This window comes from Pituophis catenifer, unplaced genomic scaffold (assembly GCF_029215685.1).
Source record: "Pituophis catenifer annectens isolate HBS135680 unplaced genomic scaffold, rPitCat1.0.hap2 SCAF_3, whole genome shotgun sequence".
Classification (NCBI taxonomy): domain Eukaryota; kingdom Metazoa; phylum Chordata; class Lepidosauria; order Squamata; family Colubridae; genus Pituophis; species Pituophis catenifer.
The window spans coordinates 163,044,130-163,069,706 of NW_027256883.1; the positions used below are offsets into that span (position 1 = coordinate 163,044,130).

Sequence of the window (25,577 nt, forward strand, 5' to 3'; positions counted from 1 at the left end):
AGAGGCTAACCATATAGGGTGGATTGACCCAACATGTGCCTGATTAATCTGTGATCTTTTGAGTCATGAGAACCCAATTTAAGGGTGAAATGCTGGCTAGAGAAATTCAAGTCAGATATTCCCAGTCTGACTTTCACCTTTATCATGAATACACCAGGTAGATTTAGCAAGCCACTTTCGGTTACAATGCACCTATCTGAAATAGCAGTAAATAATATTACTAATGCACTAATTTAATGACTTGAGCCGTGGTGGTGCAGTGGTTAGAGTGCAGTAGTGCAGGCTACTTCTGCTGACTGCCAGCTGCCTGCAATTCGGCAGTTCAAACCTCATCAGGCTCAAGTTGACTCAGCCTTCCATCCTTCCATCCTTCCAAGGTGGGTAAAATGAGGACCCAGATTGTTGGAGGCAATATGCTGACTCTGTAAACTACTTAGAGAGGGCTGTAAAGCACTGTAAAGCGATATATAAGTTTAAGTGCTTTTGCTATTGCTATTGTTGCTAGAATCACAACTAGATAATGTAGTTTATGTACTAGAGATGTTTGAAACTTCATAAAAATATTCATAATCATTTCCAATAATTTAACAATAGTGTTAAGGGAGGGAAATGGGCAGTTAAGAAATATAAAAATATAAAATAAAGTGGGCTATACTGTTATCAATAAATGGAACCCACAAAGGGTGGGAGCAGAACTCATTCTTCTCCTGGCTTCCTATGCTCCACTGGTTTAATTTGCCCCTCATATCAGCTCTGCTAATAGGAAAAGTGTCTCTACCGGCAGCATAAAAAAGCCAAGATGGTGTCCACAATCAAGTTCAAAGTTTTACCTCTTTTTAATGTATTATGCATGAAAGAGGGATGAAACATCAATCTTGCAGTTGTGGTTGCCTTCTTGAATGTTTACCGCATGTGCATGTGCACATGTGTACACACACACATACACACACACACACTGTAGATGGCCCTGTACAGGAAGATGAATGATCAGGGAAAAACAATCATCAAGCAATGAAGGATGGAGAAAAAGCAGATTTAGTCCCCATTCTTCTAAGTTCCACTTTGTAAATAAGGCAGATTCTTGACCACTTTTATAGCTAAATTAATGACTGCAACTTTATACTCTTTCTGACCCTTAAAATCCCCACAGGCACCCCAAATAGTTCTAAATGTCAACAACATTTAGCAATTGATCTGCTAAATTTCAATAACAATTTTTCAGGACACTTAGGGAGGTATGGAAGGGGGAAGGGGAAATGGGAGTACTTTGCTTCCCAAAGATCTCCTATTCCCCTTTCCAAGGTTAAATCTCCACCAACCTCCAGAAAAAGGCTGGGAAAGTCCATGGACACCAAGTGCAGCCCTCTATCAGCCATCGCACGCAAAGTTGTCTATCAACATGGCTTAGTCCAATATGTGAACCAGTCTTATTCAAATTAGTTACAAACAAAGCTTCATGCTCTGCATGACACGTTTGCCAGGATAAACACAGCTGGTTGAAGATACAGAATGGAACCCAATTTTCCCAAGCCACTGGATTACTTAATAAGGTATTCTAATTAATTACGGAAGGAAGTCTTAGGGACAGAAGGTTCAAAGTCTTAACACTTCTAACTTTTGCCAATTCAAAATGCTATTCTGAATACACACAGAGTTGGCAGATAAATTAAATCCTCACTGTTCAAGTTTAGCTCCATTAGGTGAACATAGCAGTAGAAGCCAGCAAAAATGTCAGACCCTGCGTAACTAAAGGCCTACTTTAAACCAGTCTCTGCAACAGATGAGAATCATCTAAAAGTGCATCTAGGACATTTTAGGAAAAGAAAACCTATTAGGAGTAAATAGATTTTCTATTCATTTTATTTATTTACATATTTGTTAGATCTACATTTGCCTTTCCTCAGGAGCTCAAGGTAGTGTACCTAGCATTGCATCCTCTTATTTTTCCCTGTAACCATCCTGTGGGTAAGGCTGTGACTGGCCCCAAATCATCCAGTCAATTTCCAGTGTAGAGAGTGGACTTGAACCACGGACTCATCAACCCCAGCTCAACATCTTCATCAAAACACAACCCTGACATTTGTACAAAATTAATTAAGAGGAATTTTATTTGCTTTCATCTCTTCAAAATCTCTGAAGTCTTTTAAGAATAATTTACAGGGACTAAAAAAAGATGCTTTTTTAAAAAAAACAACAAAATGAATTTAAATTAAAGCCAGTGTAGCTTTTAAAATGTCAGAGGGCATTTCTTGCTTTTGATTCATACAGAGCTTTCTCAGAACTAAATTGTATTCTATTAACAGAAAGCATTGATGTGAAAACAGTGTAGCAGGGTTGAGCAGCTAATCAACAGAAAATATGCTGATAAAAGCTACAATTAATGCACGGCTCTCAAACGAACACAGATGCAGAGAATCAATTGTGATATAGGAAATCATCAAGCTGAATGAAGAGTATATTGCCCTGATAATGGAGCCAATCATCCTTGGGTGCTCTTGAAGATGTTCCTCATCAGCAAGACTCTCATTCCTGAATTGAAACAGACTTTTGCTGTGGATTGACAGTAATGGCAGTTTTTATCAATGTAGTTGTAATCTATTGCCAGTGCTTCTCCCAACAAATCTTTTCTACTTTTTGGGTTCATTCCCATCCATTCATCACTCCCTAAGTACATTTCAGTTCCATCTGTGAAGCGGGCAAACAGCCTTCCCAAGGGAGCCCTCCCAGCAGCTCCCCCCTTTTGTCTTTTCACTAATGCTGACAGGATAACAGCTCCCTAATTTAGAACAGCTCTGAGGACTGTCAGTGTTTTTTTAAGCCTCCTTAAAAATCTTAAGGGAGGAAAAGTCTTTCGTATCACTAAATTCCTGGATGTGACAACTTCTGCCACATTTGGTGCAAATTCATGGAACCATGGAAGTTGCTGAGTTTAATTAAACATGTATCTTTTGCCCTTCTATACCTATAATAAAGTGAACCTCAGTCGGGACAATTCTTATCTATCCAAGCTATCTTTGTAGGAGTCTCTTTACCTCCCATTAATTTTTTCTACAACCAGGTTTAATAAATTCATCCTCAGCTGAAATCACATTTCCCTTTCTTTGTGGATTTAAAGTCAAGGTCCAAGTTTGCTAATGAGTGCTTATAGGTGACTATAGTACATTTTGGGCATGTATGACAGACTTGAATTTTCATCTAAAAACAGATGGCAATACGTAGATGACTTTGGCTGATCTAGAAATCTAAGCATGGCTGGCTCTAGTTTGTTCCAGATGGCTGAGGAACATCTGGAAAATCTAGGGATATCGGCTAAACTGAGGAGGGGTTATAATTCATTTCTTCTAACTTGATCTTTTCCAAACTGGTTCCACTAGGTATGTTGGGATTACAACTCTTAAATCTCCAGCTATTCTAGAAACTAAGAACTGTGATTGTAATTTGGTGGACATCAGTTCTAACCACTTTTAATGAACAAATCATGCCAGATGTTAACACTAATTCTGTGAAACTTGTACCTGTCGTAGTCTCCATTGCACAAGGCTCGCACAGGGATAGCGAATGACTGCCATACTGGATTCAGAGTGTTCTTCACCACTTCAGTTTTATGACAAATGGTAAATCTAGCAAGATACAGAACACCTGTTTAGTTTTAAGTTAATTATCAGAAACTGAAGAATGGGTTAAACAACAATAAAGAAAGAAAAATCTCATTGTTTTTGAAATATGCTTCTCCAAATCACCATGGATGATGAAAATTGGCACTGGGTTGGATCCATAAAAATGGATTACTTTAATAGCTGTAAACACTAGCATTCTCCAAGCACTTGCAGCAGAAGTAAGCATCAACTTCATGCAATATTAGCTAACATTTTTCACAGAGGATATAAATATTTTCTATTAAAATTATACTTTTATTAGCACAAGTAGAGCAATATCCATTCCCACAGAGAGAAAACTTGCTGAAAGCAGAACAAACTATATTGGAAACCAGTTTAAAGCAATAAACAGCAAGATATGGCAATATCTCTAGAAAGGAGAGGGGGAATTTTTTTCCAGGCAGGGCCTGTGTTTTAAGAAATAATCTGCTGGGAGCCATGTTCCAATAATGACCGGAGCCAAAATTGGGCAGATCACTCTTTTCTTTTCTTTTTCTATTAGCTCAACTTTCCATGATGTCTGTCCTTGCTTCCACCCAACCTACTGCTGGAAGAAGGACAGATTTAAAGTGACTCTTTTGCAATGATCCTCTAATATTTAAGACTACATGACTCATAGACATGAATTACCCAAATCTAGCATTCTGTTCATCCTTGCTGTAATTTGGTTGGGACATCTCAATGAGAAAGAGTTTGCCTAGCACAGTGGTAGCCTGTCTTAGCTTCAGACTACCCAACCTATCAGATTTTGATTTTGGGAATATGGATCTCCACCCTGCTCACATAAAAAAATGTCTGAGCAGAGGTGAAATCCAAACCAGTTTGTTACCGGTTTGCTGGCTGCGCATGTGTGCTGTGTGCCAAACATGTGCAGTGTGCACCAACCGTGTGCTGCACATGCATGTGCACATGCATGCACAGTACGCACCAAAAGGAGGCTTGGGAAGGTAAGTAGAAGCAGGGGGAGATCAGCTGTGGTGTGCAATTTAGCTTTGCTAGAAAGCAGGATTTCATGCTGATTCCCAAGCCTCCTTTTGGTGCGTGCTATGCACGTGCGTATGCACAGTCCAAAAGGAGGCTTGGGAAGGTAAGTAGAACAGCGAGGGAAGGAATTAGCTGTGGCGTGCGATTTAGCAGGAAATCCTGTTTTCTAGCAAAGCTAAACCCAGCGCCACAGCTGATCATCGGAAATACTGGTTCAGAGGAATCAGTAGCCTTGTTTAGCTCCTGTTTGCCCGAACGGGTAGCTAACTACCGGTTCGCCTGAATTGGTAGCTTTTTTTTTTTTTTTTTTACTACTGGTTCACTTCAAGTGAACTGGTAGTTTTTATTACTACCGGTTTGCCCAAACCGGAGTAAACCAGTAGCATTTCACCCCTGGGTCTGAGCCTGGGAATTAGGATGCAAACCAATATTTTATTTCAGCACCAGCCTTGCACATTGAAAATTGAGGAAAATGTTCTCAATTTCAAGGAGATCTGAGTTTCATTTACTTATTTAATTATTCAGAATGGTCAGCTAGGGAATTGTCTTGTTGTTAGTTAACTTTCGCCCAGACCCTTTTCTATTAAACACAACATCTCATTTCATTCACATCTTGCTTGCTTAGGAATATTCATAAATCATCTTTTTAAAATGATCCTGAAAATTGAAAACTTAGCATACCTGAGTCTTTTTACTTTCTCCTGTATCAGCTAAAACATTAATCAAAGCAGTTTCTTACTTGAACTGGTCCAAAAAAAATCTTTCCAACTCACAATAAAGGTTTGTCCAATTGACATGGTAGCCATCATAGTATGATCACACATAAGAACATGTAAAGCTTAAATCACACAATCATAGCCATCATCTTGATTTTTTAAACCACATCCTATAGATACCCTAATTGTTAAGATTGCAAAACTGAAAGGATACAAAAAAAAAAAAACCCACCACCATTTATCCACCCTGAGTTTAATAGTCCATGCCTGGCCTAATCAAGCTTTTCTTTTTGATGTTCTCTGATGATTTTTTCAATTAACCAAACTGACTGTATTTTTGGAATGTGAGGTGAAGAACATTTAAGAAGAAGGGACCCATTGTTTTGGTGTTAAGGCAGATTATATATGGCTACAATAGTCTTGTCCATGATAGGCATTAGACTGGACAAGTTCTTTATATGAAGCTTTTAAAAATTTGTTTACTAAAGAAAGCCTGAGCAGGAAGCAGCAACCAGCTATACTGATTGACTTAAATAAAACCTGTTGGATCTGACTGGTATTTGAAAGAATGATAATCAGACAACGCAGACTTATAGGCTAGATTGGGAAATCACAAACAAAATTCCAGAATGACCAGCAAGGTATCAATGGAAAATTTCACCGTGTGCTAGTGAAGAGCCAGTTAAAACTGGAGCAAATCTGTTCCCAGAAAAAAAAATCCACTTATACTCACGTTCCATCTTCATTACTTCTGAAGAATACCATGAAAGGGTCTGATTTCCCAAAGAAGTCTTTCTTGTCCAGCTTGTTGGCACAGAACTGCATTGTGGCAACATCCTTGGAATTGGAAGCAGAAAATATATTGTCTAACAGCATTGCTGCTGAGCTAACAGCAATTTTAAAAAGTTGTATGGCAAAGTGGTAAAGTACTAAACATAAACAACAGAGTTTGCAATTGGCCCAATAGGAAATGGGAAAAGAAAGACTGAGGCTCACCACTGAAATAAATTCTAATCCAGTGTGTAGCTTGAAGGACTATAATAGCATGAGCAAGGCTTGAAAAATCTGGGAAAGCTATCAGTTTGGCATCAAACATGGATACTGCACCTACAACTAAGACTTTTTACTCATAGACTTTGGTACTCGGGTATTTTCTTTCCCCATCAGTCTCTGGAACATGCACTGAAGCATGTTAAACTGAACTCTTTATAGAAGAGTTACAGCTTGCCAATGATTTTCATAGTAGATAAATCATCCACTACACTTTTCCACTTCCTGGCATTTAAATCAATCCAGGCCCTGAGGATTATAATGGAACTAGTTACTTTCGTGAGTTAGAAAAATATAAACAACTTCATATATTTATCAAAGCGTCACTTCTGCTCTGTGAACACACACACAAAAATCTTGTTAGGATTGGCATTCCATAAATACAACAATCTTATTTCGCTTGCTAAAACATCCCCCCTGATTCTTCTATAAGTTGCATTTTGACTTGCAAGAATGTGTGGATTTTATGTAAAATTTCCCCTGCTCTGCATTTTATGCATATTTTTCCTAATGTAGACAAATCACTTCTAGAGCACTCCTAGATCCTTCATACATTCCTGGATGGGGAATAACAGGCTCCGACTCAACCCTTCCAAGACCGAGTGGCGGTGGCTTCCGGCGTCCCGATATAGCCAGCTGGTGCCAACGCTGGCTATTGGGGGTGAATCATTGGCCCCCACGGAGAGGGCTCGCAACTTGGGCGTCCTCCTGGATACACGGCTGTCTTTGGAAGAGCATATGATGGCCGTGGCCAGGGGGGCTTTTCATCAGGTCTGCCTGATTCGCCAGTTGCGTCCCTTTCTGGATCAGGACTCCTTATGCACAGTCACTCAGGCGCTCGTCACTTCCCGCCTGGACTACTGCAATGCTCTCTACATGGGGCTCCCCTTGAAGAGCACCCGGAGGCTCCAACTGGTGCAGAATGCGGCCGCGCGGGGGATTATGGGAGTAAGAGGGCGCTCCCATGTAATGCCTCTCCTGCGCGAGCTGCATTGGCTTCCAGTGGTCTTCCGGGTGTGCTTCAAGGTGTTGGTTACCACCTTTAAAGCGCTCCATGGCATCGGACCTGGGTATTTGCGAGACCGCCTTCTGCCACCGATAGCCTCCCACCGACCAGTACGCTCCCACAGAGAGGGACTCCTCAGGGTGCTGTCAGCCAGGCAATGTCAGCTGGCGACCCCCAGGGGGAGTGCCTTCTCTGTGGCAGCACCTGCCTCTGGAACGATTTGCGGCCGGAGATACGAAGGATACCAGATCTCCGGGCCTTTCGCTGTGCCCTAAAAACTTTTCTTTTCCATCAAGCAGGGCTGGTGTGAACCCCCCCCCTTTTTTAGCTTCTTAGCTTTTAAGTGTAAATTGGGTTTTAATTGGATTGTTTTAAACTGTGGGCCAAAGCTGTATAATTCTTTTAATTGATTTTAAATTTTGTATTGGTATGTTTTTTATCCTTGGCTGTGCACCGCCCTGAGTCCAATAGGAGAAGGGCGGTATATAAATTGAATAAATAAATAAATAAATAAATAAATAAATAAATAAATCAGGTCTCCCTAATCTCTTACCTATTTGCCACAGTTCAACATCATCCTATGGGTTAGGTCCAATGCCCAATCTTATCAAAGTAGATGTGATTTTGTGCTCTGAGGTATTTCTCAATTAGCTCTGTATCTACAGATTTGATAAGCATGCCTTCCATTGCATTTCTAGGCTATTTATCTAGATACTGAATAGCAGGAGGCCAAGGATAGAGTCCTGGGGAATTTCATTTAATCCTTCCCACCGGGATAATACAGAACTACTCACAAGCTCCCTTTGGATGTGATTGTTCAACCAGTTACAAATCTAACAGTATCATCTGGCCCACATTTATCCTTTCTGTCCACAAAAAAATATCATGAACACCCTTAACAAATGCTTTTCCGAGATCAAAATATATTACATCTACATTCCATCCTCAGTCTTTTAAACTATTCGTGTTTCATGAATAGAGGAAAGACCAGACCAGTATTTCTCTACCATGGCAATTTGAAGATATGTGGACTTCAATTCCCAGAGTTGAATTGAATACATCTTCAAGTTGGAATAGAAAGACAACACACAACTAACAAGCACAGTTAGCTCCTGGCAATGGTAACATTCTTTTTAAAATGCTCATGGCCATACATGCTTGACAATTTATTCAGCAGAAATGCTAAATAATAGGTGCATATCTTCTCAGATGCTCCCACTACCCTTTTGGATATTGGTTGCTCTTATCCAGTCTTCCAGCACCACCAGGAGTTTTCAAATATCACAATTAGTTGGCAGGAGTTCATGTATAATACATTTTTTTTATTTCATGCTCGCCAGGACCAACCATTTGGCTTGATCTATCTGCAGATACACTATAAGATATTCCTGTGTTAAGGAAATAATAGCCTTGCTATTGTAAGCCAAATGTTTCAAGCTATAAAGCACTGAAGATCACACTGTGTCTTGAAGTGTCATGTTAAGAGATGAAAAGTCAGTTTGATGAGACTTTTTCTACCAGTAGGGAAGCATGAAAGGAAGCTAGAAGAGATTAGTACCCCACTTATCAATCCTTTCTGATTCCAACTCAAGGCATTTTTGTTCTGCAAAATTCTCTGCCAGTGCTGCTGGAGGCAGTCAGCAGTGGTTATTTTCTAGGAGAAAATGAGTGAATTACTATGTGTGTATGAACACTGAATTTTTCGAAAGGTACATTTTAACTGGGAGAAAAAAAAGGAATAGAGCATGCAGGTAAAATAAAAAGAGGACAATCAGGATGTCTTTGCTTCTTTGAAGAGTTGTTATTACCTAGTAAAGCATTTCTAATTTTTTGGGTTTTTTTTAAAAAAAAATATTTACTAATCTGGACTTCATAGTTTATAAACAAATATCTAGGGTTGCTTGAAGCTTAAGGTGCAGAAAAAGAAAAAAACACAGATCAGAAATGTAGATTGTAGAGTTCAAAAGAAGCGAAAATCCAGGCAGGTTGCTTTATAAGAACATGAGCAAGCTTCCTTATCTCTGCTTGTGGTATATGTTTTCATGCTTCCTAAGGGAGTTTGGAAAGCATTAAGAGATGCAATATCACTGCTATTTCTGGTTAATGTACCTTGCAAATCATACAGGAAAATGTGTAAGGAATGAAGCATTGAACTTGCACAACAGGGTGACAAATAACATTAATGTAAGATATATTTCAGGAGTTCATGTCTCAGGAGCAATGATATATGAATAAGCACCCAGGATGCAAGAATACACAAAATGCCCTTTTCCATTTAAGAAAGTTGCACTTCAACCTAAAAATATCCTTGGGGTTTAGATATGGAAGAGAATCTTGATCGATTTGCATTTGGAGATAAATGTAATAAATGTAACCTTCTTAAATCAATATGGAACTGGGATCCAATTATCCTATGATATTAACACTTCTCAGAATCTTGCAGTACAATCTCCCACATAAAAAAATAATAATAATATGAAAAATGTGTATTTTCGGGGGGATATGCATATGTAAAATAACTTTAAGGGGAAAGCCTTACATAAATTAGCAAATAATCAGACCATATCCCATGGAAGTATCCTTGCCTTGTGGATGTGCTCATTGAAAAAAAAAAGGTGTCCTACGGAAGGGCCTTAAAATGACCCCTTAAGGCTGCTGGCTCTCCGGTGCAATGGTTTCTTCACTGACATTGTTTGAGATCAATGAATATTGATGAATCACATGGGCTTCAGTGGAAGAAGCATCTTGCAACATTATCTAGTCTCCTTAGCAGGTGCAACACAGCAGTTTCTTGCCCATTTGACTGACCTCCTTTTCCAAGCTATAGTCATGAATAGACATTTGAAGTTACGGTGAAATTAGTAAGCCATGGGTAGGAAGATATGGCCCTGGGTGAAGAAATAGAGCCCCCTTCTGCTTCCAATGATCTTCTTTGCACAAGGGAAAGAGTTAAGCCAACTTCTAGCACAGGCTGCAGGACTGTTCATGTAAAGCTAATTGCTTAGGTCTCGGTTTGTTGTGATGGAAATGGGAGTAAAATTCCCTTTACAACACAACAGATGGGCTGCTTTGAATGCATTCAAGCATACCCCTGAAATTCTGAGTGGCTCTTATGTCTAAAGTAGCATGCAATAGCAAAGGCTGTGCATTTTGTGAATTGAAAGAGTAAATACAAACATGCAAACCTTTCCACATACTTTAGATAATAAACAGGGCGTGTGTATAAGCATTCAAGCACAAAAAAAGCAAGAGATATAATACAACAAGCTATAATTGTTGCTCCATGGCACAGGACCCGGGTACCTTCAAGACCGTCTTCTGCCACCAATAGCCTCCCACCGACCAGTCCGTTCCCACAGAGAGGGTCTCCTCAGGGTGCCATCAGCCAAGTTATGTCGGCTGGCGACACCCAGGGGGAGGGCCTTCTCTGTGGGAGCCCCAGCCCTGTGGAATGAACTGCCCCCGGAGATACGCAAGATCTCTGACCTCCGGGTGTTCCGCTGCGCTTTGAAGACCTTGTTGTTCCGCCAGGCAGGGCTGTCAATATAATAATTTTAAATTGGGGTATTTTAAATTTTAGAGTTTTTAAAGCAGCCAAATCTATTTAATTATTTTAATTTTTAATTATTGTTGTGTCTTGTGTTTTAAACTGGCTGTACACCGCCCTGAGTCCTTCGGGAGAAGGGCGGTATAGAAATAAAATTATTATTATTATTATTATTATTATAATTCACCTAAACTTTCACCATGTACTTATAACATGGTATGTGCATCCATTTCCACAGATATACACAGAAAACACTTGTACATGGACACATGGGTGAGAAAGTGCTGATCTGTATACATTTTTTTTAAGGCATGGGAATTTAACACAAGTATGTCTGAGGACAAAGAATTGCACAAGCAATTTTTTTTATCCCTTTTGTAGACGTCAGACTTGTGGGCGAGATGAGGTGAGATAGTGATATTGTTTGTGTTAACTTCTGTACGTGGGAGAAAAGGAGATTGAAAATGTCTGGCTTTGCTGGAGTTTAGACAGGCTGATCCTTTTCTAGAAAAACAGCCACGGGTTTATTTTGGTCTCTTTGGCGTCAGCAGCAAATTGGCTGTGGTTGTAAAGAGATAGTAAACTTCTACTGGCCCACCAATACTTGACTGTTTGGATCACCCAAGCACTGTCTCTTTCTCTTCTTCATCACCAACACAACTCAGTCATAACTCTTAAAGCTCCAGATGTTCTGAACCTTTTCCTTGGAAGAAAGCATGTTTTTTGCCTATCTATGGCAAAAACAAGCTTGCGGGCATCTTTTAGGTCAATTTACTGTAATGGAAACAGGCTGTGAAAAAAAAAAATCTATGACAGCTTTTCCCAGATGGGATAAACTACAACTACTTGACCAGCTCTCAGAAAAGAGTGAAACTCTGCCTTTTATGATGTGGGTCCACTGAGAATAATTGTTCCAGGTTGATCTTGTGAGCTTCCTAGCTAAGTAGAGAAGGAAACTATTGCCTTTCTATACTTAGTGCAGCACTCCAACACAATCTGTTCGTGTGTGCCTTTGAGTCAATACTGAATCCTGCCAATGGCTTGGACTAATAGTTTTTGTGACAGATTGCAAAGTAGTTTGACTTTGCATACTTCCTAGGGCTGAAAGAAAATGACTGGCCCCAAATCACCCAGCTGCCTTTGTGCTGATGGTGGCTTATGGTCTGCTGGTTTCTAGTGCCTTAACTGTTACACCAAATGGGTTCTCTATTGCCTGTCTGTAGCACAGCTCACTGTATGCCCACTACATCTTTCAGATATTATTTCATCCAGATGAAGAATGGCTTCACATGAAATATTTGTTTAATATTGGAAATATTGCAGCACACCCATTTAATATCACTCTAATATGAGATCTACTAGTTCCCAGGGGATTTATGAGTGCAATCTAAGGTGCCAACTGTTAGCTTTGAAGTCCTCCATGGCATGAATCCCAGTTCCTTGCAGATTGTCTATTGCTTTTAGTGTCTGTCTATTCCACCAGATGTGACAAAGTGTATATGGTTGGCTTCCCCTTGGTGAAGTAGTGTCATTTGTTGGGACCTAGGGAGTATGCCTTTTCTGTCATGGGGAAAACTATATGGAATAATCACTCCCTCCCATTTAGATGGCCTAACCAAGTGGTCTTCCAGAAGAATTAAAGACTTGACTTTTCTGCCCTCGGCATTGGGACTAGGATGTTAGTGAAGTCTCTGTGGGTATGCTTATTGTGTGATTAGGATAATTTTCTTGGGAACTTCAATTAGATTCTTTTAAGTGATTTTATTGGTTTATCGTGTGGGTTTGATGTGTGTGTGTGTGTGTGCCACTCAGGCATCTATATAAAGTTGTCAAAAAATAGCCTAACTAAATAAACACACACACAAAAGAAAGTGGGATTCCCCCCCCTCTTCAATATTCATGCTGTAATTTCCACTGCCATTATAATTTGGGATATGAAGTTACACAATTCTATCCCAGACTTATATCTGTTTCTCCTTAAATACCCTGTTAGGTATCGAGCCCAATAATCTTCCTTTCTCCATTTTTTAAGATATTCATCCTTTTTTTTTTTTTTTTTTTGCTTTAATTTATATGCTGCCCTTCTCCGGAGACTCAGGGCGGCTTACAATGTGTTAAGCAATAGCCTTCATACTTTTGTATATTTATACAAAGTCAGCTTATTGCCCCCACAATCTGAGCCCTCATTTTACCTACCTTTGAAAGGATGGAAGGCTAAGTCAACCTTGAGCCTGGTGAGATTTGAACTTGTAGTAATTGCAAGCAGCAGATGTTAATAATAGTGCTTTAGTCCACTGTACTACGGGCTCTTTGTTGGTGATTTTTGGTGATCATCTACTATTATCTTTTAAACAACACAAATCTGAGCTCTTAGCTTTCCACGATAAGCATTCTTTAGGTACTAATGTTGACTGTAATCTTGGTTCATGTTCCCAGAATTATTATGGGAAATTTTCAGCTAACAATTACAGTAGATTTCCCTCTTGGAGAAGCAGGGTGAAATAGCTTGCTGCAGCCTCATGACTCCCTGGAGCTGCCCAGCTTACTTTTCTGCATATGATTTACTTCTGCTGATCTACTAGTGAGAGTTCATCTGATTTACTTCAGCATGGGACATCCTGCTGAGACTTCTACCAAAGTCATGTTGCTGGCCATTCTCAAAGTATTTAGCTAGGAAAGTATGTTGTATTTCATTTAGAACTAGAAGATGACCTTTTTCTGCTATAGCCCTGCCTTGTAGAATATTCTCTACTTGAAGATTAGAATAGCCCCAACGCTGCTGGCTTCTTGCAAAGCTTCAAAAACTTGGCTATGTATCCAGGCCTGGGGCTTGGAATGAGTTAAGGGTCCTGTTATTTGGCTTTAGTATGATTGGTTGATTCACCATCATGGCTGATGTTTATACTTAATTATTTTTTAGATGTTGTAAAGTTTTTAAAATTGTTTTAACTGTTTTATAATTTTAGAATTGTAAACTTGCTTGAATTGAGTGGCTATAGAAATTGAATAAATAAATAAGTAAATTTCAATGGTTTTACTAAATATCCGCAGGTCTGTATGTATACATACAGCTAGCATTTTCCCCCAGAAGGGGAAGAGATCTCCAGTGTACTAGTACTGCAGTTGTGTGGATCAGGACAGATAATAAAAGCATTTAAAAATAGCAGTTTTTAGATGGAACTTGCTTAAATATATACCTTATGTGTGGTCTTGCATCACAAAAAATAATATCAGAGTCTCTCATTATCTTCCGCAACATGATATCTCTGATTCGGTTGCAGCATGGCATGTCTGTGTAACTTTAATAAAATAGCTTTCTAAACCATCAGGGACTCCCTGGCACTGGGGCTTTTGAATTCAAAGGCATCCTTTCTTCTTTTGACAAGTTTTTTTGAAAGCAAAGACATGAACAGAAATTCAAAGAGAAAAGAATGACTCACCCTACAGTTGCCCAGTTCTTCAGCTGACAGAACGATGGTGCCACATTTTTTCCCTGGAATTCCTCTATAATAAGAGAAAATAGTTTATGAAGTGGGTAGAAAAGGGAGGAAAGATGCAGAATAATGTCAATTTTATTTTTTCTGTTCCATTTGCAGTGTCTCCTCTTATGAAACTCCAAAATGTCAGCAACTTTGAATTTTCCAAACCTGTAACTCCTTTTCTGCGTTCTGCAGTGGAGTAGAAGGAAGAAGGGATAGCTTTGAGGGACAGGCTAAATAGCCATTACCAAGGCAAAGGCCAGATAGAGGATGAGTCAAGGGCTGGAATGTAATAGGAATAAACAAACCCATAGTTCACATGAAGATACAGGGAGGGAGGGGGGGAAGTGTGTTCAGACTTGCACAAATCTTGTCATTAGGGCTGACAATACTGTGTTTTGATTAAGGCTTTGATAAAGCACACTTTCAACGCAGCTCCATGAAGCATAAAGGTGCCCTGTGTTTGGTGCTGTGTGAAAACAACCTGTGAAATCAGCCCCAGCCAATCTCTGATGAATGTGTGGGTATGCATAGAAGATATATTTGCCAAAGCAAAGCAGCTGGGCTAAGCAAGATGGCCCAACATAGGGGTGAAATGTTTGACTTTTCCCTGTCAAGACACTTGACCTTAAAGCCCAAAGCTCCATTTCCATAAAGTGAAGCAAGGGCCACATAACTCAATTTTGGTTTGACTACTGAGTGCCTATGTTAGATGGGGATAGTAGGTTTTATACATAGTGATAAGTGTTCTTTCGTATTTTATTAATTAATTATTTTACTATTATATTGTTTGGATTCTCTTATAAAATGTCTCAGTAACCCTGTACTTCTTTCAGGGAACTCTGGTAGGTGGATTAAATAAACTAAGACATCCAAAGTGTTTAGCTTTTTCAAGCATTGGACCTATTCTTAGCCCCTTTGAAATATTGGAGGCATTTCTAGGGCTTTTAATTACTCTTCTATTGATGGTTGACTTTATGTGTGTTTCTATGTGGAATTGGTTGTTGGTTTGCTACAAGCTATCATGGACATTATGCCCACAGTTGACATTGTAAAAGTATCTTAAATATTACAAATTAAAATGAGTTCTTTCAAACATTAAATATGTTCAAAGAGAATATAAAAATTGAGAACCAATAAATATTTTTTTCCAAGTTAAAACCATATGAGAGTTTGGGGCAAATTAAACCACTGCCTGAATGTGTAGCAACAAAATTGAAATATTTATTTGAATGCTCAGATCAAGTTGATTATTGAGAGATATAACTCAAGATAGAACAAAGCTAGGAAGAAAAGCAGTTTACTTGAAACCCTCTTTTTTCTTTTTTTAAAAAAGTGTCAATTTTATGATTTTGTCCATTTAATTCCACACAGACAGATGATGTCTTGGATAATGATGGCTGAAAATGGATTTAATCTTCTGAGCTGATGACAAGTCTATTTGTTCATGGAGTTTGGAAATTAGAAGTATGACAGTGAATAACTAATATGATCTTTCTCAGGCCAGAAAGATAAATCACATAAAGCCCTAAATTATATCAAAAGGATTACCCTACTTATGATTCCTATTATTTTCATTCACCAGTAGATGAAATAAGGATTGGGTTTAGAAAAATGATACAGTTATACATACAGATTCAATTAATAATGAATGGAAATATGAAAATATTTTACTTCTTGTTCTATGTAGCGATTGATGCCTAATAATCACAGCTCCAAACTCTAACTCTCTTCATAGTCAAAGTTAGAACTAAGATGGTCAATGTAAACCATTTGCATTACTTTCATAGGCAAGGTTTGGTTTTAAATATCATCCCTCATGGATGGCAAATGGAGTGGTGGACTCAAAATCCTGGTTTGTGGTAATGGCCACCAACTGTGATGAGTTTTTCCCCATGTATCAATTGAATGTGGCCCAGCAGGTGGCAGCACATAGCCAGATTTGGTTGATCTCAAACCATTAAGAAGAACTGGATGCAATTAATTCTTGGATGGGAGACCACTAGAATGTTTTGAGATCCCAGGCAAAATTGGAAAGTCAAAACATTCCTCAAAGGAAACAATGGCTAGGGGCAGAAACTATCTGGAATTGTCAATGTGGTAATATGACCTTAACCAAATCAAGGCAACTCTAATATTATGTGCTGGTTTATCGCAGTAAACTTTGCTACAATTTTGGATATCATTCCTTATTGTTTACTTTCTGCCTTGTGTTTCATCTATATTCCCTTTCACCACCAGTTTTCTTTAAAGGGCATTCTTTCGATCTGGAGCTGACCAAGTCAAAGTTTCTCAGAATGATGGAAAAAGCCTTTTTGCTCATTCATTCATATTATAGGGCTGCCACTTGCCTGGTGACTCTGGTGTGTGTGTGCGCGTGCTAAACTTGTGTTATATTTCTGTATCATAGAAAGCACTGTCATACAATCGTAGGGTTGTAGTTGTACATATTATGTATTTGAAGGGAAGCCAGTATCAATCAGCCTGTCCACACATATCAGAAGGGGTGACTTCCAGTCAGAATGGGATAACTCGCCACAGCCAACTCGCCACGGTCAACTGACCATGGCCAATTCACCACAGCCAACTCACTGCAGGACAACTCGCCCCAGAACAACTCATTGCATGACAATTAAACAATTCAATTTAATTATTTAAAATAACTAAAACATTATTTTAATTTTCATCATTCACATTTTATTCTGTCCCTCCCTTGCCATCCTTTCTTTAATGATTCTATTCCACTATTTCTTCAACATTAGTATAACTCTTGTTTACAGTGAGTTTATCTGTGATAAGTTGGCCATGGCAAGTTGTCCCATGGTGAGTTGGCCCTGGTGAGTTGGCCACTGAAAGTTGGCTGCGGCAAGTTGGCCATGATGAGTTGTTGTAGACCTTCCAGTAGCCCATACCTTGCTTTTTCCTTAGAAATAAGATTCAAGAGATATCCATGTTTGTTTACTATATTTCAGCTTTCTGTTGCACATTTAACAAAAGAAGAACAATTCAAGACCACAAGGAATTCTAAATCAACCTTAGAAGATATTTTCTTAATGTTATTGCCTGGCAAAAATGCTCACCTCTGACATTTTTTTTAGACAACACATATCTAGAATTGGCCACATGTGTAACAATCCACTTATTTGACAAATATGTGTGATTATCCAGATGATTTTGTGAACATACATATTTAAATACTGATGACTCAATATTCAAGATCCAAGCTCAATCGAGACCCACGCTGGATGTTATGTATTCAGGAAGAAGAAACCCAACAGATTTGACATTACCTGCTTTGAATATTAAATAGGAATGGTGAGATGTGCCTTTCCCCCCCTTTCTCTCCACGGTTTATCAGTTGAGTTATGAGAACAAATGAGACAAGAGTTGTTGAGTTCTCACTAAAAATGAAAAGAATGATAGAAAGAGCCAACAATAATAGGCTGAGCTTGCCAAGATCATATCTGAGCTGTTGTGGACTTGTCCACATTAATGATAACTGAGTTCTATTACATTATGTTGTGTGTAAATTCTCCATTAAAACATAAATGAAGCACTCCATCAGCAAAATTAGATTACTTCGTTTTTTACTAATATTAATGCTAGGCTCGGGATAACACTAGGGATTTTTTTTAAAACAAAAATTAAGTGGATATCTCATAATTTGGTAAGAAAGACTTCAGTTCCTCATGCAGTTTATATTGATGATTTGAAGGGGTAGAATGCACCAATTCTTCTCTGTTTTCTAATCTGCAGGAGACCTTAAATATGACTTACCCATTAGAGACAGATGGCATAGGCTTCCCTGTTTTGGAATGTAATGTAAATGCTCCCATCCTGGAAAAAAAGAATAAAACAGACTTAAAATTATGATTTATTTATGTTATTCAATATATATGGCTGCAGATCTCACATAAGTCACTCTGGGGGTAAACACAGTTAAATATGTTAATATACTAATGCAAAATGAACATGAAAAACAGTATATGAGAATAAAACAAACAAGTAGTATTAATTTTCACAAATACCACTTTTGCTCTTTTTACTCCATAACACCTTGCATGGTTTCCCCTCTACCCCATTCTCAACAAATGCATTATCATAACCCAGGGCTGGTTTATTTTCTCATTTTGCACCAAGCACTGAAGTAATAAACATTCAGCAATAAGATCACATGTAATTCAACACTATAAATCAGAGATTGTCAATTTCTTTTGAACCAATAGGTATTTCTAACATCTGAAGAGCCCGTCATGGGTGCTCGCCTAAAATGGCAGTTGCAAAATGGTGAATTATCAAATGTGAATTTGAATTATAGGTAGTCCTTAACTGACAACCATAATTGAGCCCAAAATTTATGTTGCTAAGTGAGAAAGTTGTTAAGTGAGTTTTGCCCCGTTTTATGATTTTTGTTGCCGCATTTGTTAAGTGAATTAGCTAAATCAGGAACTCATCACCTGCAACAGAAATCCAGAAGTGAAGTTCCCTTATTGGGTCTGTAACGTCTCCCAGTATGCAGTTATATGAGGAACGAGGAAGGAGACTTTTCTGGCTATGGTGCCCTGAGACCTGTTTTTGTTCATGAGCATTCACCCTTCCAGATTCCCCTTCTTTACAAAGATCCCCTGAGATCTAATGCAGCACAGAGATATGATAATTGTAGAATCTGCATGCCTGCCAATGCTTAATACACAACCTTGTATTGCATGACCTTGACAAAAGGTCTCAGTTCTAGAATGTAAGTTAGCAATGCTGGGCATTTTGCTCACAGCAAGAAATTAATGTTGCCAGTCACATTACACCATTCAGCTATTCTGTATTCCCCTCTTTGATGAATTTCTTATAGAAGAAAAAGTAGATTAGATACTGCAATGGCACTTCCATCTGCCCAATAAAAGTTGGCAAGGCATGACAATTGCACCATAAAAATCCTTGCAAGAAGCACCCCCAGTCCTTATGTATATGGGGATAAGATAATCACTACAATACGGCCTGAATTTTCCACTCCAGCTTCTCCCCTGAGAGCAACAATGATACCTTCTAAATTTCCTTGGCATGGGGCCACAGCTACAGAGACAGTGACTAATTCCTTTCTTTCATTGATACAATTTCCTTGACAATATTTATAGAACTTGACTGAGGTTTCCTCCTCCTCTCCTGCAATGTCCAACAGTTAAAGAGCCTTCTCTCTTGCTGCCTCTGCTCATATATTCAGTTGAATGGGAGGCAACTGGAAAAAAGTAGTTTCTACAGTCAGTGGGAGTGTCTTCCATCCCTTTTATTCGTTTGCAGGATTGGTTCAGTAAATAGCATTGCACTGGAACTAACTGAACCATTGTTTTCTTCTAATGGTCAATTTAATCAATAGGTATGAGGTACTAGTTCAGGAGTGACAAACTCAAGGCCCACAGGCCAGATCCGACCCATGGGGTGCTTAGTTCTGGCCCACGAGGCCACCCTGGAAACAAAGAGAGACAGGCCTGCGGTGCCTCTGCTAGCAAAAATAGGCTCCCGAGTTCCATTTCCAGCTGCGATGGCCTCCTGCAACACTCTGCCAGTGAAAATGGAGCTTGGGAGGGCCGTTTTCGCTGGCAGAGGGTTGCAGGAGGCTGTTGCAGCCAGAAACGGAGCTCGGGAGCCCGTTTTTGCTGGCAGAGCACTCAGGCTGCCACAGGTGCCCCCGACATGACTGACATTGAGCAGGCCATGCCCACCCTGGCCACATTCACCCCAGCCCCCTGAGGTCAAAGACAACCCTGATGTGTCCCTCAATGAAAGTCTCTGCAGCTAGCTACTATTAAACCTTCAGGTTTATTATATTCATAAGCTCTGCTTTCTCCCGGAGCTCAAGACAGACATAGTATTTCTCCTTCCCCAACTTTACACTCACAACGGCAACCCTTTAAGGTAGGCTAAGCTGAGATAATACCTGCCCCAAAGTTACTTAATGAACTTCCATAGCTAAGGGTAGACTTGAATTTGGATCTCCCTCGTCTCAAGGTTATTTCATGCAATCTGCAAAACTATCCCGTTCCTCTTTTGTTCTGCTCCTTCAGTGGCATAACCTAGTACTCAATGTTTCCTTTTCTTTCTCTCTCTCTGCAGTTTGAAAGTTTGGGGCTATGCAGGGATGGTACCATCAAGCATCACTACTGCTTATTTTACACATAATTTCAAGTGGTCCTTGCCGGCTGAAGTCCTTGCCCTTCAGATATGCTGAATTGTAAGTTCCAGAATTCACAGCCCACATGACCAGTGGAAGTATTGATTTCCAACACATCCGGATAACACCAAATTGTGTTTGCTTTGTAAGCTTTAAGTCCACATGTTCTTCCCATCCTATTGCTGGTGGGGCAATGAGATGGAGAACAGTAGAACCAATCCCTTCTGTTTAAATGCTCTTAAAAGGTTTACTGAGCAGAAACTATGGTTTGTTCAGACATATCATTAACTTTTGCCTAAATAAACAAATCTTCTCCAACTTGGGCAGCTTTCAAATCGGCTTCAATTCCAGGAATTTATTCCAATGGCAATGCTGTCTCTAGAAAATTTCAGAAATGTAAGTCCACAAATCAGTGCAGTCAGTGTTGTTACCAGATTCTGAGCCCAGCAATGAGATACATCTAACCCAGATTAGATGTATCTAACCCGGGTTAGATGTATCTCAGATACCACAATGATTGGTAGGCAGCCTCTGCAAAATAAGCAACGTGGCTTTCCCCATCTAACGCTAATCCCTTATTTAGCAATATGGGAGCAAAGTCACTGAGGTTAGTTCCCGTTACTGAGCCTCAGAGAGGCTTTCTGGGCCTCTTATTAAGATTGTGATCACCATGCTGCCCGAATAACGGCAGTGGCAAACGAGCAGAGATGACAGATTGCCCTAGCTGCAGTTACTTGACAGTGAAGTGTGGCAACCTTTCTCCTACCAGCTGGAGAGCACTGACTAACAAATTGCAGAGACAAAGGACATGGCTTTGCCAGCTGCCATTTCTCTAGCAAAAATTGAAAATTTATCAAGACCTTGCCATTAACTCATAAGGCTCAAACCAATTAGTCTTCAGTAGCACTGAAGGAACTGCTGAGAAAATCACTGGTCTACTGAACATCTCCCCAATTACCCACATCAGCTTTCTTCAAAGAGATGCCCTCCAAGTGGGTTGAACTTCTACCCCCTGGAATCACCCAGCAAGACTACAGAAAGTTGTCCTATAGTGGGATAAATGAGTCTATTTGGGAAAGCAAATTCTGCCTGCCTTGTTGCAAATGTGTACATATTGCAAGAGCCTTGGTGGTGCAGCAGACTAAAGTGCTGTTAAGTAGCACCAGCTGCCTGCAATTACTGCAAGTTCAAATCTCACCAGGCTCAAGGTTGACTCAGCCTTCCATCCTTTCGAGGTAGGTAAAATGAGGACCCGGATTGTGGGGGCAATAAGCCGACTTTGTATAAAAAAGAACACTGCTTGGGGGGCCCGAAAGCCCTACTAAGCAGGTATATACAAAAGTATGAAGGCTATTGCTTAACACATTGTAAGCTGTCCTGAGTCTCCGGAGAAGGGCGGCATATAAATCAAACCAATAAATAAATAAATATTAAGGATCTGGTGAACTGTACATGCAGGAGGAAGGCCAAAGAAGCTCATCTTAAGTACAGACAGACTTCCTGCAGAACTGGGCCCAGGAAAGAAGAAAGGAACAGGTTCTGAAACACTAAAGCAGAGAAATGGCTAACTCTAGAAGAGGGGAAAGAAAGAAAGAAATGGATTTGCAGAAAATATAAAAAAGCAATTTCAGGTGCAATCAAGATAAACTATGTGAAAATGGTTGGCCAGATTCTTCCTATGCTTCCTTTTTCACAGATTGTAAGGACAAGTTGAATTTAATAAGTCAAGACAGAGGAAATCAGTCACAGCTTGCCTTTTTTGCAGATCAGCAAACTGGAACAAAATTCCTGATAATGCACTGAATTCTTTCAAATTTCCAATGGTCACCATACAAAGGGTCACTTAAAATCATTGCCCCAACACTATGGAAGTAAGCTGGCAAGGACAGCAAAGAATAATGATTCCTTCTTATAAATGGAATTTTCCCTGCTTGCTCCACATTTTTATTGAGTCAGTGCAGGCTTAAGGGTTGTTTCCTTCAGCTGTTTCTCTCTCATACATAAACAGATTGTTTAAGAAATCATTCTCTGAATTTCATGCCCTTTCCTCATTTTGACCACAGTGATAGACTGGATTCTGTCTTGGCCATTGTTAAAAGAACTCCTCATCAGTGGATTTCCCTGCTTCATTCTCCTACCAATCCCAGGAAAGCATGAGCTAATCGCTTTTATGGCTCTTCCAGTCACTTGGGCTAAAATGAGAAACTTGGCAAAATCTTGTCAATTTTATTTGGGAGGAAGAGAAAGAAGGAAGGCCAGACTTCACCAATCAACCTTTGAACCTGTAAAAAAATGAAAGAAATCCCCACCCCCATAGTCCAGCTTTTCAAGGGAGGCATCCCTACGCAAAATAGGCATTGAAACCCTGGTGGTTCAGTGGTCAGAATGCAGTATTGCAGACTAACTCTGCCCACAGTCTGGAGTTCAATCCTGATTGGCTCAAGGTTGACTCAGCCTTTCATCCTTCCAAGGTTGGTAAAATGAAGACCCAGATTGTTGGGGTCATGATACTGACATTATAAACCGCTCAGAGAGTGCTGTAAAGAGGGCAGTGTATCAGTCTAAGTGCTATTGCTACTATGGAGCAGGCTCATGGGAAAATATTTCCCAAAGCACCCACAGTCAATTGGAACAGAGACCTTTGTACACAATGAAATGAAGTATAGCAGGTCAACCAGATAGCTCAACTTGCACCAGCAGAAGACTATGAACATCTCTGGTGGTGGTGTATTGTCCAGCAATCTAGGGCAAGTCAAGGACATCATCCACTCATGCCATTTGACACAATAGGTAGCTCATCTTCATGCTGGAGCAAGCATAAATTGTGAATCAGCCTTATGCAGCCATTATTGTATGAAATAAATATGAAGTCCAGAGAGATTTCAAGAAGGTCACTAGTATGTTAAGATCTGGCTTGCACATGAAGAAGAAAATATAAAGAATCTAAACATCTGCACAAGAAAGAGCTAATGAAGGAGATCCCACATCATCATATTTCATATGAGAACCAGCTACAGAAGCAACCAGAATTATCTCCCTTTTTCTGATTGCCTAAAGAGGAGCTGACAGATCAATTCCATGTCTACCTTCATCCTCAAGGCATCCTGAAAAATTAAGCCCTGAGGCTGAACGGTGCCCCCATCCCACATGGCTCTTTTGTAACCTTCATGAATATGGCTTCTTTCCCTTTGAATGATGGGAGGCAGCATTCTTTCACTACTACATCTGAATTTAATGAACATGAACATTGCACAGGGCAGCAATCAGCTAATAATCAAGGATAGCTGTGAAGAATTATCTGCATAATGAAAATGAGGTTCCAATAACAAATAACTACTCTGCAGAGAAGTTGTGTTTTGTATGTATATGTTGTGTGTGAAAGAGAGGGGGAAGGAGAGAAATGAACAGTTGGATGGATGAATTTAAGGGATAGCTGAAGGAGATTGGACCATTTGCCCCAAGCTTTCAAAAGATTGCTTAAAAAAAAAAGGAAACTGAAAAAATAATAATCTTATGAGGAAATAATCTTGAATTAACTTAGCCCAAACCATACTTGAGAAATCTGCTGCCTTTGGGGCATCATTTTATTAGTAAAGCCTGTTGGAATTATATGGAGAGACATAATTCGGGGAGGGGGAGGGGAGGAAATGCCATTTTCATTACCAGCATGTCTTCTGTTGTTATCAGAGGGAGGGACAAATGAAAAAATAAAATCCACTGAGAACCAGTGAACACCCACAATAAGTAAAATACCTCCAGATCATCCAGTTTCTTTTACCGAGATGTTCTGAGCTTCTGATTTAATATCAAACATCCTGTTCAGGCAGGAGCAGCCAGGAGCTGAACAGCCTCCTAATTCTTAAATGATAATAATTAACTGCAACCCAGAAAATGCACATGACTGTTTTTCCCCTAAAGAGGATGAAACTTAAGTGTTCTGCTTCATTTTCCCAAGTCTATGGGACTTCTGTGATGGAGTTGTAAATTAGCACACTGGTGTCCTTGTCCTGTGATGCCCTCTCACTTTTACTGAAGCAAGCAGCAGACAGATGTTTGGAACCAGAGGTCCAAGCAGGTCTTCACAGGCTATCCAGGTCCTCCAAATTGTCCAATTTTATTATGCCAGATTCTTGAAGTGAAACATGAGGGAGCAGGAGCACTGAGAGGAGAAAATGTTGGGATTGCAGCTGTGCTTGAAAGGCCTACTCACACCTCCAGGAAATCAAACAGAACATAAATTGTGACGATATAGAGTCAGCTCTTTCACTCCCATCTATGCTTCTTATTAAATCAATGCTGTTTTGATTTTGCTTTGAGAAACCTCAGCCTCCCAGCTATGGCTCTTGTGGAGCAATCAAACAGTCCATGCTGAGATCAGACTGATTGGGTCCTATGAACTGGGAAGTAAAAGACATTAGTCTACACTGGTCCCTTGGAAGACTGCTTCTAATGTCATCTATTCATTAGGATCCACAAGTGAATGAGAGACTTAAAGAGGTCAAAGACTTCAGGCTATAGCAACAAGTTCCAATGATACCACATTCTTCAAGTGATTCATCTGACACTATTTTTTCTTTATTAGATTTGTAGAGGGGTATACCTATACCCTTTAGATAGACACTCAAGCCCTGGTCACCTCATGATTGGATAATTGTAATGTGCAGTACATGGGGCTGAACTGAATAGCATCCAGAAGCTACAGCTGGTTCAGAATTTGGCAGGGTGGACGGCAATGGGAATATTGCATTATGCTCATGTGAGCCCAGTTCTCCATGAGCTGCAGTGATTACCAGTTGGCTTCTGGGTAACTATCATGGCAGAACTCCTGTCTTTCTGAGGGATCACTTATTTCTGATTAATTCGGGCTATCCAGTGAGATAGCAAATGCGCTCCAGGTCCCATTGATTAAACAGTGTCATCTTACAGAACTCAGGAGGAATGCTTTCTTTGTTGAGAAACCTGCAAACTCCCCCTCC

The 25,577-nt window shown here is 39.7% G+C and overlaps 1 protein-coding gene across 2 annotated transcripts in view; it reads right to left on the reverse strand.

Annotated features, from left to right (window-relative positions):
* LOC139314136 (copine-5) overlaps positions 1–25,577 on the reverse strand; it is a 130,280-nt gene that overhangs the window by 49,757 nt on the left and 54,946 nt on the right. The window contains exons 7-10 of one of the 2 annotated variants that reach the window (XM_070939669.1): positions 18,216–18,275; positions 14,400–14,463; positions 6,090–6,193; positions 3,516–3,620 (exon numbers count right to left, since the gene is read on the reverse strand). In XM_070939669.1, coding sequence (XP_070795770.1) covers positions 3,516–3,620; positions 6,090–6,193; positions 14,400–14,463; positions 18,216–18,275 — 333 coding nt within the window. The remainder of the gene's footprint in view (positions 1–3,515; positions 3,621–6,089; positions 6,194–14,399; positions 14,464–18,215; positions 18,276–25,577) is intronic. The other variant, XM_070939670.1, reaches the window with a different exon arrangement.